The sequence below is a fragment of the Pangasianodon hypophthalmus genome, chromosome 13, assembly GCF_027358585.1.
Source record: "Pangasianodon hypophthalmus isolate fPanHyp1 chromosome 13, fPanHyp1.pri, whole genome shotgun sequence".
Classification (NCBI taxonomy): domain Eukaryota; kingdom Metazoa; phylum Chordata; class Actinopteri; order Siluriformes; family Pangasiidae; genus Pangasianodon; species Pangasianodon hypophthalmus.
Genome location: NC_069722.1, coordinates 21,976,525 through 21,990,315, shown reverse-complemented (window position 1 = coordinate 21,990,315; position 13,791 = coordinate 21,976,525). Strand labels below are relative to the sequence as shown.

The following is a 13,791-nucleotide window of genomic DNA, read 5'->3' as shown; positions in this document are numbered from 1 at the left end:
ACTGTTACATATTGGGAGTAAATCTAGTTAAGAAGAAACCACAAAAAATCATAGATCATGCAAATAGTGAAAGAAAAAAAGACAAAATCCAGATGTGTGTCTGATAATGAGTGATACTGAAAGAGTCTCATGAGAATGCAGTTTGTGGAGTCACTTTTTTTGGACTGTATTTGTTGAGCTCTGCTGCCTCCTTCAGTTGTTTTAAATATTGCACCTCAAACTATGAGAACAGACTGTGTGTTAAACACAACACACTGCTGGAAACATGCTGTATTATTCCTGAATCCACTGATTAAACATTTATTCCTACTGCTGATTAAATATTCTGTAAAACGGAGGGATTAATAATGGTTCAAAATGAGCAATCTTTGAAAAATATATATTTTTTATTTAAAAATGACTGGTTATAAAAATAACTATTATTAAATTACAACACAAACTATTACAACTTCATTCCAATGAAAGAAAGTAAAAGTGTGAGTGAGATGGTTTATTAGTGGCATTGAGAGGATGTCTCTAACATGTCTCAAAGTTTTTGTAAGGGGAATCCACTATTCTGTGTCACTGTGAGTCTCTTGCGCAGTAATACACAGCTGTGTCTTCAGTCTGCAGATTCTGTCCTCGAATTGTTATTGTGTTAGTAGCAGTGTCTCTGGAGATGCTGAACTTGTTTTTCAGTTTGTCACTGTAAAATGTAGCCCCATCATGCTTGATGTATGCAGTCCATTCCAGAGCTTTTCCTGCAGGGTGTCGAATCCAACCTGTTCCATAGTGGCTGCTGCTATCAGTGATAGAAGCTCCAGACACTCTACAGGTGATGGTTAAAGTCTCTCCTGGCTTTATAAGCACTGAGTCTGGCTGGATGAGCTCAGTAGCACAGAACACATCTGTGAAAAGAGAAAAAGAAAAGGTTGACATGTTGAACTGAAAGGATCAGATGAACTAATAAAGCTTAAATCCAAACACTCACAGGGGGCGAGAGCCAGCAGCAGCAGTGGAGCTGAAGCAAACATGTTTGTGTTGAAGGAGGACTAAGGAGAAGCGCTTCCTCTCTAGATAAGCACGGTGCTAATATTACAAGAGGAGATGGAGATTTGCATAAATATTACAGAGAAGCTGTGTTGAGTGCAGCTCTGCAGCTGTTCATCACAGTCTCTTCCCATTTTGTCTCTATTTAACATCATTATAACTAATAATATGAATGTTTTGTGTTAAATTATTTAATTTGTTTTTATATTTACACAAATAATGTAATTATTTCTTATTATATTTATAGTCAAAATTACACTGAATCTTTACCATAATACATAAAAATAATAATAATTAGAAAAACAATCCTTTATGTCATTATCAGCTCTGTATCGGCTACACTCCAGCGAATTACATGAAGACAGATTATTCTCATGTGTACAAATTTCCTGTTTATGTTTTTGTAATGTTTATGGTGTAAATGTAAAATCTTTATGCTTTATTTTATAGATATAGAATAAAGGGTGTTAAAATACCTGCTGTGAATAACTGCTTCAATATTTGTCACTCTCACACAGTGAAATATTGCAGTGATTTCAGAACAGCATGTAGCTAAAGCTTTTTATTGGTGACATTAAAACTGGGCTCAACATTTAACATTATAATCAAACTGTGCAATAGAAAATGCCCCAGTCAAATCATTTTCATTCTGGTATAGACTGCCCTCTACAGGCTTTAACTGATACAGAGAGGAATTGCTGATTTCATGTTGATGAGATTCTAGGTTAGATGTTCACATCCACCTTCTCAGTCACTACTGAAGACGTGTTACGGAGATCAAGTTTAGGGGGCGTGTCACTCTGTGGAATCACCTGACACCACTGTTACTGATAGGCTGATAGGCTGCTTGAATCCAGTGTCTACATTTTGTAACATTCAGAGGAAAATAATGTAAGCAAGATTTCTGCCATTGAAAAGTGTTCACGACAGAGACGTTTGCATTTAGCGAATGACTGTTAATAGCTGTTATAATGTAAATGATACCAGGATTTTATCTTTTGAATCCTCCATAACATTAAATGTGATTATACATTGATAAAATGTATGATGTGTCATTCATTAAACAATAAAGCATTGTAACTGTCAGCACACTGCTGAGGTATAAGAGGAATAAAACACATCAGGATGAGCTGTTATAGAAAGAAAATCAACTTTAAGTTGGTAAAATCACACCATAAAACATAAAATCCAGTAGCAGACTTTTGACTGTGTGTGTAGAATGTGTAGCAACGTTGGAGATTATGGTTTTGTTGGCAAACTACTTAAAATCTGTAGTAAAAATTATTCAAACAAATAGCTGAATTTAAACGAGGATGGGAAACTGTTGTGCTTGTGATCATTCTGTTATAATGTACACATTTTTTCATTCAGAAGTTCAAATAGGACTTTGTACAAGGTGTTTTGTACAGGGATGTTGTTGATGTGTCTCACTGTGTGGGTAACGAGTGCAGTAATACACAGCTATTACATGTTTTCAGGTGAACTTATATTAAGAAATCACACTAGAATATAAGCACATTAGGTAAGGAATAAAACACAACAGAGTGTGCAGTTACAGAAAAATAATCAGTGATGGGGTGGTGAGATGAAGCAGAGTTACTGCTGTCACGCCCAAGGTGAATATTTTAACAATATAAAAGCATGTGTGTTTTATTCCTCTTATTCCACATCAATTTGCCAATGATTAATATTTTTAAATTTAATGAATTCAATTCATTTATTTATTAATTAACAATAACACATATGTTGTATAGTTTTATCCATTAAATATGTACATTTAATATTGAGGAACATCTGTGAAAAGTTAGTTTCTGTTATCTCTTACATTATAGCAGCTATCCTCTATCAGTCTGTCCCTCATGTGACTCTATTTTTCTCTCTCTTGAAGTATTCAGTAGTCTTGATGGTGTGTGGATTCAATAATCACTGATTGGAAGTCTTCAACAGCCAGCAATGGTTTTGTAAATGTTAGTTTTTTTTTTTGTTTTGTTTCGTTTTTGGTCTTCTGTGGGAATTTGACTAACAAATCCACTATAAGATACACTTTTTATTTAGAGATTTACAAATGACTGCATTACTTTTTCTCTCACCATTCATTCATTTCTTCCTGACAGAAAAAAAAAAATTATACATATATACATTATATATCTGACATCATAAAATAGATCTCTGAATTATTTACTACATCCTCTGATTGTTTTTAAGCATGTTAGTAATATTATACACTACGCATGAAACAGTGTCACTGAACATACTGAGACTGTACACCGTTTCACTGCCCTTAAGAGTTTTCTGTACTGGGTGTTTTTGTACAGGGATGTTGTTGATCTGTCTCACTGTGTGGATCACGAGCGCAGTAATACACAGCTGTGTCTTCAGTTTGCAGATTCTGTCCTCGAATTGTTATTGTGTTAGTAGCAGTGTCTCTGGAGATGCTGAATTTGTTTTTCAGTTTGTCACTGTAATATGTATTCCCACTGCTATAGATGACTCCAATCCACTCCAGAGCTTTTCCTGCAGGTTGTCGGATCCAACCTGTGCCATCACTCGTAACTGAATATGAAACCTTGCAGGGGATGGAGAGACTCTGGCCTGGCTGGACTGTCATGGAAGCAGGCTGAGTCAGTTCCTCACCATGCACATCTGTGGAGGAAAACACATGGTGATATCTCACACAATATCTGCTGCACATTTATTGTTATTGTAGTAAATGAATGAATGTGATAAAGCACTCACAGGAAGCAGCTGCCAGCAGGAGCAGTAGAGATGTAGAGAACATGGTGTGTGTTGTTTGTACTGGGGTCTTCTCTGTTCTCCAACAGAGACCATCACATCACATAAATAGAGTGATATCCAGCCCTGACGCTTGTATTTGCTTATCTGCTGATGATGGGAGGAGAATGTATTTAAAATATATTTAAATCATGAGGAGGAGATTTCTTTTATAGAGGATCTGTGGCTTTATAATGGAACAGAAGCCTGTTTATCAAACATTATTGTTTACAAAAGTGTTTTAATGAAAGGTCTTAGTGAAAAAAAAAATCTATATTTGAGGATATCGGTATCGGTACCTCTCTTTAAACTCATGACCAAATTCTCTCAGACTTTCTCACACATGATCACACAACTCATAATTTAACTTTCTTATGTCTAAGATCACAGGTAAAGCTTTCACTTTTTTCCCCACCACAGCAAAGTCTTTAGGATAGAGGAGTTTGTGCTTTCTGGCTTCTTGGTAACATAATATAAGTTGTGATTTAAAAAAAAAAAATCATTTATTTATTTAGTCTCATTAATAAAGGGATAAAAAGAGAGGCCAGTGAGAGAATGAATGTTAGTGGTTATAATGTAAGTGATAACAGGAACTAATTTGTTTTCACAGATTTTCAACTTTAAATGTAACTATGAACAGATAAAATGTGGAACTCGTAATCATCTGATAAATAAAATATTGCAGTTCATGTCAAACTTCTGTTGAATAGGTTAAAAAACACTTTCGGGTGAGCTGTTAAAGGAAAATAATCAAATCAAGTCTGTAAAATCACCCCATAAAACATAAAATCCAGGTGTTTAAAAACTGTTGACTCTGTGTGTATAATGTGCAGTAATGTTAGAGATGTAGCATTATGGTATTCTTGGTAGAATGCTAAAAATCTACACCACAAAGTATTCAAACAAATAACTGACTTTCACTTAGACTTTGACAGATACTTTTTGTATTTCTGGTCATTCTTTTATGATGTACACTGTTTAATTTAGAAAATTCTAATAGTGTTTTGTATGAGGTGTTTTTGTACAGGGATGTTTTTGATCTGTCTCACTGTGTGGATCACGAGCGCAGTAATACACAGCTGTGCCTTCAGTCTGCATCTTCTGCCCTGTTAATGTTACTGTGCTGCTGGACGTGTCTCTGGAAATCTGAAACCTGCTTTTCAGTTTCTCACTGTAGGAAGTGCTACCGCTACCACATGCTTCTCCGATCCACTCCAGAGTTTTTCCTGCAGGTTGTCGTATCCAGGCTGTACAGTAGTTGCTATCAGTTACTGAATATCCAGACACTTTACAGGTCAGAGTCATTGACTGGCCAGGGGTTAATACTGTGGATCCGGTCTGGATCAGCTCAACACAGTGAACACCTGTTAAAGAAAAGTTATGTTAATGTTGTAAAAGCAAAAAGCTATAAGTAACCAAAACTGGATTATATGTCAAATGGAAAAACACTTACAGTGTACGGCTGCCAGCAGCAGCAGCAGTAGGGATGTAGAGATCATGGTGTGTGTTGAAGCAGAAGAAGTAAAAGCTCTTGGTCTTCATTGCTTAAATATATAACAGGGAAGGACATTTGCATAGACACACTCCTTATCTTAGAGGAAACATCTCTATGAGAAAACCTCCCCATCTGTAAAACATCTCTAATCTGTAATTTTGAATATATAATAATTTGTGAATATACAATAATATTCAATAATAAACAGGTCTATTGTACCTGTTTATTTTTAAATATATCCATCAGTCCTGTTTTATTTTATGTTTTAACAAATCAGAAGATTAAGACATTGTTAATGAGTGAGCTTAAGGACTGTGAGGTTTTCAGGTGAATAAGCAAACACACTAGAATATAACCACATTAAGTAATGAATAAAACCCAGAAGGAGGCACTGTTACAGGAAAAAAAGCAACGACAGGGTGTTGGGATGAAGCAGAGTTACAGTTAACACCCAGAAGTTGATATAAAAAAATGCAGCTTGTTCGCTAGAAACCACAAAGAGCAAAGCTCTCCATCCTGAAGATTTTTTCCGTGCTGGAAAACGAAAAGTTACAGCTTCATGCAATGAATCATTTTCAACAGTCAATACAATTATATGTATTCAATAATCATGGACTTTGGTCCTCTGGGGGAATTTGACTAGAACAGTCTCAGTGTTCGATGTCTTACAAAAACACATTTTCAATGGATTTTAGTATTTAAAATATATTTAAAACATGAGGATGAGATTCATCTTATGGAGAATATGTGGCTTTTTAATGGAACAAATCTTTTCCATGACAGAAACCTGTTTACCAACTTCTGATATTCTTATATCAACAACAGAGTGAAATTTTACATATAGAGAAACTCGGAACAAGGATTAGATACTAAATTTAGGGAAGTAATTTATCTGTGCATGTGTATATTGGTATTATCTAACATGTTTTAAAAAGGCCAAGATTAGGGTTAAGGGGCAGTAAGCATTCATACTAGAGGTGTGTGTGTGCCTAAATTGTTTTAAAACCTTGTGCTTTACATTTTATTACAGTTGTGTTCTGTATCGTCAGACACACTGAATGAGCTGATGATTAAAGTCTCTTAAACCACAGTGCTGTTGAATTCTCAGTTCTGATTGGTCAGAAGGTGTGGATTCATTTTCTAGAACAGCAGCTCTGGCAGTAGTGCTGGCTGCAAGGTTTATAACTGTATGGCACTCCACATAAACAGATTAATAAAAATGTGTGTAACTGTTGATATGGTGAGAGTTTCTATGAAGAGATGTTTGTTTAGCATTCATGGAAGGAGTCTCCAGTGTCAGGACTTTGTATCAGTCAGAGGTAAAGCTGTAACTACGTTTTCAGAAAGTCTTGAGAATGGAAGGCTTTGTGGTTTCTCAGTAACATAAGCTGCAACTTCATGAGAGAGAAAAAGAGAGAGGCTGGTGAGGGACCAACTGTTGATACTGCTATAACACAAGTCTTGAATTAATTTTAAAAAAATGTAATTATTCCCAAAACACTGTGATAGAGGAATAAAACACTTTGGGACGTGCTGTTATTGTTACAGGACAGTTCAGTGTGGAACCAGTTGCAGAGTGAAAAACCCCTGCTTGCTTAGAGATAAATGGGCAAGCAGAGTTTATATATAGATAAGATGAAGGTTTAGGGAAGAGTCTGGGTGTGTTTTGTGCACTTTTCAATTCTATCTTATATCTTTGTCTTAGTTTCATTCTCTTTTCTTGGCCATGCCTTAAATCTCTCTTGTCCTTTCTTTCCACTTTTCTTTTCTAATACTTTTTAAGTCTTATTTTCTGTTTCTTTTTCCTTATACGCTTTCTTCTAGCAAAGTCCTGACATACCATACCAGTCACCCCTCTACAAAGGTGTGACAAAGGGCTGTGTTCAAGGCTGGCCTTAAGTAACCTGCCTGGCAGCTGCAGGCAATCCAGGTTAATCATGCTGGAGAATTCTGGGTAACTGAGTTCTCCCACATGGCCACTCTAATTGTGTTACTAACAGATAAATGCTTTTTGTTTAATATTGTAGAGAAAGCTGTCATGTGGAGTGTCTTTCCACTTTTAATATTTGGAAAAAGGTTTTCCTTATAAATATGTTCTGAAGTGACTAGGATAAAAAAAAAAGATATGCTTCCATATTATGAAGGGGTTTGTGTACAGCTCTGCAACCTCATGTGTCTCTGTGCTTCTCTAGCGCAGTAATACACTGCAGTGTCTTCTGTCCTCACTCTGTTCATGTGCAGATACTCCTGCATCTTACTGTTGTCTCTGAAGATGGTGAAGCAGCCATTAATTCCTGCCCTTTTCCAGGCACATGTCTGACCCAAGCCATCCAAGAGCTACTAAAATCTAATCCAGAGGCTGTACAGGTCAGGGTGTGTGATTCTCCAGCTTTGATGGTCACTGTATCTGATTCAATCAGTGTCTGACTGCATGAATCTGAAATGCAATAACATTCAGAGACAGGTCTTATACTTTTATAAATATAAATATATATACTTCTATAAAAGCACTTTTTCATGTTTAGAATAAATTTAATAAAGAGTGAAACCAAAAATGAATGCTCAGTGATGCAGCAACATCAGCTCAAAACTCTCCTCAGATGCATCTCAAGGAATAAAAATAGCACCTTCTCTAAATGAATACATTTCCTGAATATATCAGCATATGTGGTTTAAACATGGCGCTTAATCTGCATTAGAAATAGAGATATAAAAACATGACAGAAATAGCCATTAAAGGGCAAATGTTTATTGCAAGACTCGAGCTGTGTTTTACAATTAAGCCTTTAGGAGCTATTTTGCCCCATTACCATATCTGCTTCTATAGCACAGAACTATACAGAAGGACATTAATGTTTTTTGATTAATTAATATGGTTACAGAAATAATGTAGACCACACATCATCTCTGACTCATTCTGATTTGATGAAGAATAAATGTAGAATGAAGATAAAAAGGAATAGCATTGCATTTATTTAATTATATTTTGTCTCACAAGACTCTGCAAAAGTAATGATATAAGCAACAACAAGCAATTATCTTCCTGGAGTTTAATCTGAGAGTCATGGTGCTGGATGCAGTCATAGCAGCCTGTGAAAAGAGACGGGGCCTAAAAGTGCAGATAGCAGCAGACTGAGATGGTTGAGTTTGCACAGACTGCCCTCTAGAGGCACAAAGGTCCAGTTTTCAAAATACTCAGATCTAAAAGAAGTGATTTTAAAGCAACTTGTTGAAAAAAACTCAAATAGAACTAAAATACTAAGTAAAAAAAGTAAGAATTATAATGTGGAGCGCTTTTGTATGACCAGGATCAAACCGAGGGCCCTGAAGCTGTGAGGTGGCAACATTACCCTCTGTACCATATATATATATATATTCAGAACTGACTCTGACCTAAGTAATCTTATACCAGCATAAATGTCCAGACAATGTTCACAATAAGCCACATGCAGTAAAAGTCAAAACATTTTGGTTCTTTGAGCTCCATGAATACACTGCTTATGAAAATGTGAGCTTGTCATGTGACTATAGCAAGCATGTGTTTTTGTACTGATGTCTAAGGAGAAGTATCACTGTGGGTCGCGGGCGCAGTAATACACAGCTGTGTCTTCTGTCCTCACGCTGTTCATGTGCAGATACACCTGCAGCTTACTGTTGTCTCTGGAGATGGTAAAACGGCCATTAACTGCACTGGAGTAATATATGCTACTACTGCTATAGATAGTTGCAACAAATTCCAGTCCTTTTCCAGGAGCCTGTCTGATCCAAGCCATCCAGTAGCTACCAAAGTTAAATCCAGATGCTGTGCAGGTCAGTTTATGAGACTGATCAGGTTTGATGATGACTGAATCAGACTCGATCAGTGTCTGACTGCAGGAATCTGAAATACAAGAACACACAAAGATAGTTGTTAAGTAAGAAAAAAAAAGAGTGAATGAAAGATGTTTTTTTTTGTTAAAATAAGAAATAAATAATAATACTAACATTGAATCAACATTGTTAGAGTAAAGTAACTCAAAACTCTGCCTAGTCCCATCTCAAAGAATTAAAATGATCACTGTTGCTGTAAATGAACACAAACTGCTGGTGTGTTGTTTAGCTGAATGTATATCAGCATAAATGGTTCAAACACAGGATTTGGTTTGCATGGCACGCCCACTAGAGACATAAAACGATTCCCAGAGGAATAGCCATGAAGAGAAAAAGCTCACTGTAAGACTCCAGCTGTGTTTCATGCTGTCAAGTCCATAACTGCTCTTTACTCATTAGATATCATGTTATTTTAGTACATCACTGTGTAAGAACATGAAGTTTTCTGATGAATAATCACTGAACAACACAAACATTTCAGAAACTGTATCGAATAGAAACTGAATGTAGTTCCAGAAATAATGCAGGTCACAATCATCACTGACTCTTTCAGTCAGGAGCTCATGCCAACCACTTTTCTGTTCTTAAAGCTTCGTGAATGAGGATATAATTTAAAGTATTTAGAGTTATTTATTATTCTTTGCAGAGAAGTGTAATGAAAAACACAATAATACTATGATAATGTTTGCAACAAAGAGCGATTATCTTTCAGTTGTTTAATGTGAGTGAGATGATGGTGAATCATTGCAGTCTGTGAGGAGAGAGAAGCTGAATGTGTATTAATGAGCAGTTAGAGATGGTTTAGTTTACACAGACTGCCCTCTCAAGCCATAAAACTACAGTAACTAGGTCCTATATTCATAATAAACTGCTGTTGCATATTTCTGATAAAATACATGAACACTTGGACCTTTATCACAAATAGCACAGAAGCAGAGGAGCTCAGTGACAGATTCAGTAAGGAATAAAACACTTGGGCGCATGCTGTTATAGGAAAATAATCAAGGGCAGGGTGGTGGGATGCTGTGTCACTTGAAGCGGTGTTATTATTCCCACTTAAAGTTATTTATTTTCCTACAGTAGCATGTGCAGAAGTGTTTTATTCCTCTAATACCTCTCTCTTATGTGTTGTGTATTAAATCAACATCAGAAATTAGTCATTAAGAAACAACATTTTTTTGGCATCAGAGATATCAATTAATTTAAAAGCCAATTACTATGACTGTGACTATGACTATAATTCAAATTCAATTATACAGTATGAAGTTACAAACTGCTTTCAAATATGTGAAGCAAGTGGAATGTTAACTGGACATTCAGATGCATTTCATTTAAAAAGATAAATAAGATAAATAATATATTATTAATAATAACTATGAACTGAGTAAACGTTTGCATTAGTTTTTGTTAAATGATTAAATGATCTAAATGTTTGGGTTGAAGTGTCTGTAATGTGGGGATTAGTTAATCAGTTAAATGTGCTTATTATTTAAATACAGAACTGAATTGTGATGAAGATGATGTTTTTGTGCAGCGCTGCAGCTTGTTGTGTCAGTGTGCATCACGAGCGCAGTAATACACAGCTGTGTCTTCAGTCTGCATGTTCTGTCCCCGTAAGGTCACGGTGTTACTGGAAGTGTCTCGAGAGACGACAAACTTGTCTTTAAGGGAATCTTTCTTATGAATACTCCCATCATAATAAATGATGTTGATCCATTCCAGAGCTTTTCCTGCAGGTTGTCGAATCCAAGTTGTTGCATGGTGGCTGCTGCTATCAGTGATAGAAGCTCCAGACACTCTACAGGTGATGGTTAAAGTCTCTCCTGGCTTTATAAGCACTGAGTCTGGCTGGATGAGCTCAGTAGCCCAGAACACATCTGTGAAAAGAGAAAAAGAAAAGGTTGACATGTTGAACTGAAAGGATCAGATGAACTAATAAAGCTTAAATCCAAACACTCACAGGGGGCGAGAGCCAGCAGCAGCAGTGGAGCTGAAGCAAACATGTTTGTGTTGAAGGAGGACTAATGAGAAGCGCTTCCTCTCTAGATAAGCACGGTGCTAATATTACAAGAGGAGATGGAGATTTGCATAAATATTACAGAGAAGCTGTGTTGAGTGCAGCTCTGCAGCTGTTCATCACAGTCTCTTCCCATTTTGTCTCTATTTAACATCATTATAACTAATAATATGAATGTTATGTGTTAATATATTTAATTTGTTTTTATATTTACATAAATAAATAATGTAATTATTTCTTATTATTATATTTATAGTCAAAATTACACTGAATCTTTGCCATAATGCATAAAAATAATAATAATTAGAAAAACAATTCTTTATGTCATTATCAGCTCTGTATCATGACGTACAGTGATTTCAGAACAGCGTGTAGCTAAAACTTTTTATTGGTGGCATTAAAACTGGGCTCAACATTTAACATTATAATCAAACTGTGCAATAGAAAATGCCCCAGTCAAATCATTTTCATTCTGGTATAGACTGCCCTCTACAGGCTTTAACTGATACAGAGAGGAATTGCTGATTTCATGGTGATGAGATTCTAGGTTAGATGTTCACATCCACCTTCTCAGTCACTACTGAAGACGTGTTACGGAGATCACGTTTAGGGGGCGTGTCACTCTGTGGAATCACCTGACAACACTGTTACTGATAGGCTGCATGAATCTACAGTCTGGGCTGAACCAGATGTAACTGATAAAGTCACAAATCCCAGAATCCATCTGAACAGCACACACCCTCTTTATTATCTGAATGAAATTAATAACATGTGAATATTTCAGCTTCACTTAAAATAAATGAAGCTGTAAGTGAATGTGAAGTTTTTGTACAGCACTGCAGCTGTTTGTGTCAGCGTGTTCCCCGAGCACAGTAATACACAGCTGTCTTCAGTCTTCAGGCTGCTCATGTGCAGATACACCTGCTTCTTGCTGTTGTCTCTGGAGATGGTGAATCTTCCCTGAACAGACTGAGAGTATTGTTTAGTACCACCACTCGGAGCAGAAATGTGTGAGGTCCACTCAAGGCCTTTTCCTTCAGCCTGTCTAATCCAGGATATATCTGCACTGCTATCACTAATCCCAGAGTAGGTACAGGTGAGTTGATGAGATCCTCCAGGTTTAATGACCACCGGCTCAGACTCGGTCAGTGTCTGACATCCGCAACCTGTCAAATACATTTAATCATTTCATAGTCCTACATAATCACACAATATATATCAGTATTACATGCATAAATAAGCTGTTACTCACGGGTTATGGTCAATAATGTCAAAATAAAACAGTAAATGATTTGTGGTTGCATGGCTCTTCCTGAAAAAAAGTCTAAACTGAGTGGAAATAATGCAGCTGGAGTCTGTGCTTATAAAGGGAAAGTGTCATTTGCATGTCCAGCCCCTAGAGGAGTTACAGACTATAAGAAACATTCTGATATTCAGGTAAAACATGATCAGTTCAAGAAAAATGCGTTGCATATGGGAGGAAAAATGTAGGTCATTTGATATTAGTGATGCAAAAGTATAGTTACATAAAATATTTTTCTGTCCATTGAGAATATGACTGGCTCATTCTGGGAGTGAAATTAAATGAAGTCGTGGTGTATAATTTTTGGAATTAAAAGTGTGCTGTGGATGTAACATGACCCTTCAAAGACTAAAAAGTTGTTTCAAATTGAGTTATATTCTCCATATTTTGTGTTTTTTGTTTCTTTTTTTTCAAGCATGTATAATACAGTCTGGAGTTTATCTTTCCCTCTAGAGGCTCAGCGTGTGTATGTGGATGTGTAAAACTTTCACATTGTATACTTGTTTCATAACTTTTGTTAAAACAAAACAAACTAAATACTTGTTTGGAACAAATACATATGTCAAATTATGTAGTTTTCTGCACTTTTTAAGGTTTTGGTTGCAGAGTTTGCAGAGTCGTTGTGATTATTTGGTTATTAACTGCAGAACAGGTTGGATTTACCAGCTGAAGTAACCAGTTTGATTTGGATAATTGCTCAGCAGTGGGTAGCATCGATGCCTCACAGCTCCAGGGTCCCTGATTCGATCCTGAGCTCAGGTTATTATCTGTGTGGAGTTTCGCATGTTCTCTGTGTATCTGTGTGGGTTTCCTCCAGGTTCTCCGGTTTCCTGCAACCTCCCAAAAACATGCTGATGGTGAATTGGCTAATGTAAATTACCCCTGGGTGTTAATGAGAGTGAATATGGCATCATATATATCCAGGGTGTATATCTGCCTCGTGCCCAGTGTTACTGGGATACACTCCAGACTCACCACAACCCTGACCAGAGTAAAGCGTTTACTAAAGATAAATGAAAGAGTGAGTGAATGAATAATTATGGCTGGTGATTTTGAATAATTATATATTTTTTATTTAGGGCTGGAAATGTATAATCCTTCTTCCTTTACCTTTAACAGTTCAGGAGGCTACACTATTGTTAAAATTAATGTTTAGAGTTTTAATCTTAACTACTTTTTAAATAAATGATATTACTAAACCTTATTTTTAAATGTCCATGTCTGGGATATGATCATAGCAGTATATATCACATCTTATTCCAGTAGTGTTGGTTATTTATTAATAATAAGAGCACAGACATTTGT

At 36.2% G+C, this 13,791-nt stretch overlaps 2 gene segments (V, D, J or C); both read right to left on the bottom strand.

The window, feature by feature from the left end:
- Positions 1-493: 493 nt before the first annotated feature.
- Positions 494-1,025, bottom strand: LOC128319813 (Ig heavy chain V region 914-like). The segment is given in 2 exon segments: positions 494-887; positions 971-1,025. Coding segments are annotated over 2 exon segments (369 nt in total).
- Positions 1,026-2,526: 1,501 nt separating this feature from the next.
- LOC117598902 (Ig heavy chain V region PJ14-like) lies at positions 2,527-5,310 on the bottom strand. The segment is given in 4 exon segments: positions 2,527-2,531; positions 3,508-3,672; positions 4,851-5,165; positions 5,255-5,310. Coding segments are annotated over 4 exon segments (531 nt in total).
- Positions 5,311-13,791: the final 8,481 nt, after the last annotated feature.